General features: G+C 40.8%; 1 protein-coding gene across 6 annotated transcripts in view; it reads left to right on the top strand.

Annotated features, from left to right (window-relative positions):
• nup98 (nucleoporin 98 and 96 precursor) overlaps positions 1–7,500 on the top strand; it is a 136,792-nt gene that overhangs the window by 97,900 nt on the left and 31,392 nt on the right. For all 6 annotated transcript variants that reach the window (XM_084339471.1, XM_084339470.1, XM_084339469.1 and 3 more), the window contains one exon: positions 1–94. This exon is cut by the window's left edge and continues 170 nt beyond it. In XM_084339471.1, the coding sequence (XP_084195597.1) occupies positions 1–94 (94 nt within the window). The remainder of the gene's footprint in view (positions 95–7,500) is intronic.

Here is a 7,500-nt window from a genome sequence, read left to right as displayed (position 1 = left end):
GGCGTGGCGGGCAAGGACAACCACGTGGAGGCCGTCTTCAGCTACCTGACGGGGCACCGCACGGGCGACGCCTGCCAGCTGGCCCAGAGGAGAGGTGAGGGTCAGGGGGAATACAGTACAGAGAGGAGAGGTCAGAACATGAATGTATGAACATCTATTCAATCAATATCTGAAATGAAGAATGAAAAAGCATTTTGCACTTTGCTAATACTAAGTAATCTACCTTCCCTATATCACTACCTAGTACCTACTACACTAGTATGTCTCTACTACTAAGTGATCTACCTTCCCTATATCACTACCTAGTACCTACTACACTAGTATGTCTCTACTACTAAGTGATCTACCTTCCCTATATCACTACCTAGTACCTACTACACTAGTATGTCTACACTACTAAGTAATCTACCTTCCCTATATCACTACCTAGTACCTACTACACTAGTATGTCTACACTACTAAGTGATCTACCTTCCCTATATCACTACCTAGTACCTACTACACTAGTATGTCTCTACTACTAAGTGATCTACCTTCCCTATATCACTACCTAGTACCTACTACACTAGTATGTCTACACTACTAAGTGATCTACCTTCCCTATATCACTACCTAGTACCTACTACACTAGTATGTCTACACTACTAAGTGATCTACCTTCCCTATATCACTACCTAGTACCTACTACACTAGTATGTCTACACTACTAAGTGATCTACCTTCCCTATATCACTACCTAGTACCTACTACACTAGTATGTCTACACTACTAAGTGATCTACCTTCCCTATATCACTACCTAGTACCTACTACACTAGTATGTCTCTACTACTAAGTGATCTACCTTCCCTATATCACTACCTAGTACCTACTACACTAGTATGTCTCTACTACTAAGTGATCTACCTTCCCTATATCACTACCTAGTACCTACTACACTAGTATGTCTACACTACTAAGTAATCTACCTTCCCTATATCACTACCTAGTACCTACTACACTAGTATGTCTCTACTACTAAGTGATCTACCTTCCCTATATCACTACCTAGTACCTACTACACTAGTATGTCTCTACTACTAAGTGATCTACCTTCCCTATATCACTACCTAGTACCTACTACACTAGTATGTCTACACTACTAAGTGATCTACCTTCCCTATATCACTACCTAGTACCTACTACACTAGTATGTCTACACTACTAAGTGATCTACCTTCCCTATATCACTACCTAGTACCTACTACACTAGTATGTCTACACTACTAAGTGATCTACCTTCCCTATATCACTACCTAGTACCTACTACACTAGTATGTCTCTACTACTAAGTGATCTACCTTCCCTATATCACTACCTAGTACCTACTACACTAGTATGTCTCTACTACTAAGTGATCTACCTTCCCTATATCACTACCTAGTACCTACTACACTAGTATGTCTCTACTACTAAGTGATCTACCTTCCCTATATCACTACCTAGTACCTACTACACTAGTATGTCTACACTACTAAGTAATCTACCTTCCCTATATCACTACCTAGTACCTACTACACTAGTATGTCTCTACTACTAAGTGATCTACCTTCCCTATATCACTACCTAGTACCTACTACACTAGTATGTCTACACTACTAAGTGATCTACCTTCCCTATATCACTACCTAGTACCTACTACACTAGTATGTCTACACTACTAAGTGATCTACCTTCCCTATATCACTACCTAGTACCTACTACACTAGTATGTCTACACTACTAAGTGATCTACCTTCCCTATATCACTACCTAGTACCTACTACACTAGTATGTCTCTACTACTAAGTGATCTACCTTCCCTATATCACTACCTAGTACCTACTACACTAGTATGTCTCTACTACTAAGTGATCTACCTTCCCTATATCACTACCTAGTACCTACTACACTAGTATGTCTCTACTACTAAGTGATCTACCTTCCCTATATCACTACCTAGTACCTACTACACTAGTATGTCTCTACTACTAAGTGATCTACCTTCCCTATATCACTACCTAGTACCTACTACACTAGTATGTCTCTACTACTAAGTGATCTACCTTCCCTATATCACTACCTAGTACCTACTACACTAGTATGTCTCTACTACTAAGTGATCTACCTTCCCTATATCACTACCTAGTACCTACTACACTAGTATGTCTACACTACTAAGTGATCTACCTTCCCTATATCACTACCTAGTACCTACTACACTAGTATGTCTACACTACTAAGTGATCTACCTTCCCTATATCACTACCTAGTACCTACTACACTAGTATGTCTCTACTACTAAGTGATCTACCTTCCCTATATCACTACCTAGTACCTACTACACTAGTATGTCTCTACTACTAAGTAATCTACCTTCCCTATATCACTACCTAGTACCTACTACACTAGTATGTCTCTACTACTAAGTAATCTACCTTCCCTATATCACTACCTAGTACCTACTACACTAGTATGTCTACACTACTAAGTGATCTACCTTCCCTATATCACTACCTAGTACCTACTACACTAGTATGTCTACACTACTAAGTAATCTACCTTCCCTATATCACTACCTAGTACCTACTACACTAGTATGTCTCTACTACTAAGTAATCTACCTTCCCTATATCACTACCTAGTACCTACTACACTAGTATGTCTACACTACTAAGTAATCTACCTTCCCTATATCACTACCTAGTACCTACTACACTAGTATGTCTCTACTACTAAGTGATCTACCTTCCCTATATCACTACCTAGTACCTACTACACTAGTATGTCTCTACTACTAAGTAATCTACCTTCCCTATATCACTACCTAGTACCTACTACACTAGTATGTCTCTACTACTAAGTGATCTACCTTCCCTATATCACTACCTAGTACCTACTACACTAGTATGTCTATACTACTAAGTAATCTACCTTCCCTATATCACTACCTAGTACCTACTACACTAGTATGTCTACACTACTAAGTGATCTACCTTCCCTATATCACTACCTAGTACCTACTACACTAGTATGTCTACACTACTAAGTGATCTACCTTCCCTATATCACTACCTAGTACCTACTACACTAGTATGTCTACACTACTAAGTGATCTACCTTCCCTATATCACTACCTAGTACCTACTACACTAGTATGTCTACACTACTAAGTGATCTACCTTCCCTATATCACTACCTAGTACCTACTACACTAGTATGTCTACACTACTAAGTGATCTACCTTCCCTATATTACTACCTAGTACCTACTACACTAGTATGTCTACACTACTAAGTAATCTACCTTCCCTATATCACTACCTAGTACCTACTACACTAGTATGTCTCTAATACTAAGTGATCTACCTTCCCTATATCACTACCTAGTACCTACTACACTAGTATGTCTACACTACTAAGTGATCTACCTTCCCTATATCACTACCTAGTACCTACTACACTAGTATGTCTACACTACTAAGTGATCTACCTTCCCTATATCACTACCTAGTACCTACTACACTAGTATGTCTACACTACTAAGTGATCTACCTTCCCTATATCACTACCTAGTACCTACTACACTAGTATGTCTCTACTACTAAGTGATCTACCTTCCCTATATCACTACCTAGTACCTACTACGCTAGTATGTCTACACTACTAAGTGATCTACCTTCCCTATATCACTACCTAGTACCTACTACACTAGTATGTCTACACTACTAAGTGATCTACCTTCCCTATATCACTACCTAGTACCTACTACACTAGTATGTCTACACTACTAAGTGATCTACCTTCCCTATATCACTACCTAGTACCTACTACACTAGTATGTCTCTACTACTAAGTGATCTACCTTCCCTATATCACTACCTAGTACCTACTACGCTAGTATGTCTACACTACTAAGTGATCTACCTTCCCTATATCACTACCTAGTACCTACTACGCTAGTATGTCTACACTACTAAGTAATCTACCTTCCCTATATCAGTACCTACTACACTAGTATGTCTACACTACTAAGTGATCTACCTTCCCTATATCACTACCTAGTACCTACTACACTAGTATGTCTACACTACTAAGTGATCTACCTTCCCTATATCACTACCTAGTACCTACTACACTAGTATGTCTCTACTACTAAGTGATCTACCTTCCCTATATCACTACCTAGTACCTACTACACTAGTATGTCTACACTACTAAGTGATCTACCTTCCCTATATCACTACCTAGTACCTACTACACTAGTATGTCTCTACTACTAAGTGATCTACCTTCCCTATATCACTACCTAGTACCTACTACACTAGTATGTCTACACTACTAAGTGATCTACCTTCCCTATATCACTACCTAGTACCTACTACACTAGTATGTCTCTACTACTAAGTGATCTACCTTCCCTATATCACTACCTAGTACCTACTACGCTAGTATGTCTACACTACTAAGTGATCTACCTTCCCTATATCACTACCTAGTACCTACTACACTAGTATGTCTCTACTACTAAGTAATCTACCTTCCCTATATCACTACCTAGTACCTACTACGCTAGTATGTCTATACTACTAAGTAATCTACCTTCCCTATATCACTACCTAGTACCTACTACACTAGTATGTCTACACTACTAAGTAATCTACCTTCCCTATATCACTACCTAGTACCTACTACGCTAGTATGTCTCTACTACTAAGTGATCTACCTTCCCTATATCACTACCTAGTACCTACTACGCTAGTATGTCTCTACTACTAAGTGATCTACCTTCCCTATATCACTACCTAGTACCTACTACACTAGTATGTCTACACTACTAAGTAATCTACCTTCCCTATATCACTACCTAGTACCTACTACACTAGTATGTCTACACTACTAAGTGATCTACCTTCCCTATATCACTACCTAGTACCTACTACGCTAGTATGTCTATACTACTAAGTAATCTACCTTCCCTATATCACTACCTAGTACCTACTACGCTAGTATGTCTACACTACTAAGTAATCTACCTTCCCTATATCACTACCTAGTACCTACTACGCTAGTATGTCTACACTACTAAGTGATCTACCTTCCCTATATCACTACCTAGTACCTACTACGCTAGTATGTCTATACTACTGTTAGATTCTGATCAATCGGCCAGTATCAAGTCTTCTTGTGTTATCCTCTCCATCCACTCCCTCTGCGTTGTGTACTTTTAATGATCCTGACGTCTCATATACTGGCTGTACAATCCTTATCTCTCCCCGTTAGTGCGATCCGCCACCATAATAATTCTCCACCTTCGTAAGAATTCGACACTCGACACAGCGTAATACCTTACAAGGAGAAGCGTTGTTTATTTTCATAAACAGAAACCTCAGCTCAGATGTTAACAGATTGTATTGTCCTTGAAAAGGCTATTCTAATGATCTCTCCTTTAACCCCGCTCGGGGATCCTCGCGGCCTGGTTGGTATTCCAGAAGCCTGTCGTCGTGGTCGTGCCACGTCAGTCCTCCCCGCGAGGGGAGGGAGTCTCTTCTGTGTGATCTCAGTCCTAGTCAGATTGTAGTCTGCCCTTAGTCACTCTTGGTCTGGCTTACACCCGGAAAGAACTTGCTTTTCTATATTCTCGCCATAGCAACGACAGCCCGCCCCTCTTCTGTCATGACAACCGCGTTTAACCTTTAGACACACATTCTAAACGTTTCATTACTGTTTCATTCATGATGAACCTCTCTCTGCTGCTCTCTGTGCCCACACTCGCTGTTATCAATGTGTTCTAGATCGGAATGTCAACATTCGCTCGCTGGCAGTGTGCTGCCTCCTGCCTCTGAACCGCTTCTTCCACCACCGTCTGCTAAGGCATGCACATTTCTGACCTCTCTGACCTGGCCCCTTAGGTCATCTCCCCCCAATCTATACATCACATACCTTGGAAAACCATCACCGGTTTCTTTCACTACTAAGCACTCAAGACCGTAGCGCTCAAGTTCAACACTGTTTGACGAACATTGCTACTTACCCTTAGCTGCCAGAGTTAGGTACATTTTATTTGTATAGCGCTTTTCCCGATTAAAATCACAAAGTGCTTTACAGGCAGTAAAAGTTAATCAGAATAAAATAACCACACATGTTACATCACATACAAGATTGTAGAATACTTTAAAAACTAAATTAATTAAAATACACAAATGTTACACCACATACATGATCAATTAAAAGCCTGACTGTATAAAAAGGTTTTTAGACCTTGTTTAAAAGATTCCACACTATCGGCAGACCTGATTTCACAAGGTAGCGGATTCCATAGCTTGGGTGCTACGACTGAAAAAGCCCGGTCACCGTTGGTTTTTAGTTTGGTCCGGGTGTTAGATTTCGATCAATCAGCCAGTATCACCTCTTCATCTGTTGGCTTGTGTAGTTCTGTGTTGTGTTTATTTCTTTGACGTCTTCTCATACTGGTAAACCTAAGAATTCGACACTGGACAGCGTAGTACCTTTCTTGGAATCGTTTATTACATAAACAAAAGCCTCGGATGTTACCATTTCGTATTGTCCTTGAAAAGTCTTTGATGGAACACTAAATTCATTATTCTATCGTCCTTTCTGCTAGCTGCTTCTGTTAGTCCAATGGTGGTTGAGGCCTCGTCGTTAGCCAAAACCCTTCTTTGTTAGCCGAAGCTAGAGGCATAGGAGGGGGGGGGGGCTCTAGTCTCTCTCCACGTCTGCTCGTATCAGCATTGCGTCCTGTTCTAACTCACATGCGGAAGAAAACTCATTATAATAATCATAATCATCATTATCATCTCGGCATAGCAAATGACAGGCCCGCCCCTCTCCTCGTTCCTATGTGACGCGCTGTCTTTGACCACAGCTATTTGACCCAGATCACTACAGAAACGGCAATGTTGATATTAACTTGCCCCAAACAAACACTGTGGCTATCAGCTGGTGATGACAACAGCACAGCCTCATCTGCAGGTTGTTAATCAGCTCCTACCGCACACTAAACGTCCAAAGCCTGTCTGCACTTTCAACCCTTATCCGTGGAGACACACTGCCTGCTGACACACTCTCTCTCTCTGCTTCTGTGTTGCTCTCAGGTGGCTATAAGCAGTGCTGTCATCCACCTACATTATATACATTTAGTTTACATTATATACACCGAAAAACCTCGATTCTTTACACGGGACGACGAGCGCTCCTTGGTCGGAGTAGCGGAGAGCCCTATTAGGGCAGTAAGGGGTTATATATATATATATATATATAGCTCACCAATGTAGCTTGGGGCTTCACCCTTTAAAGCCGTGTGAGCGCAATTAAAAAAATCAAGCCTGTATCTTACAGGTAGCCAATGTAGCGTGGCTAATACAGGGGTAATGTGTTCTCTGCGTTTGGTCCTGGTTAACAATCTGGCGGAAGTTTAGCCAAAGCTGCTTTGTCAAAGCAAGTGAACAACAAAGTAGGGCTGG

The sequence above is a fragment of the Notolepis coatsorum genome, assembly GCF_963971535.1.
Source record: "Notolepis coatsorum genome assembly, contig: SCAFFOLD_150, whole genome shotgun sequence".
Taxonomy (NCBI): domain Eukaryota; kingdom Metazoa; phylum Chordata; class Actinopteri; order Aulopiformes; family Paralepididae; genus Notolepis; species Notolepis coatsorum.
Note: the sequence above shows the minus strand (reverse complement) of the source record. Positions and strands in the feature narration are given on the sequence as shown.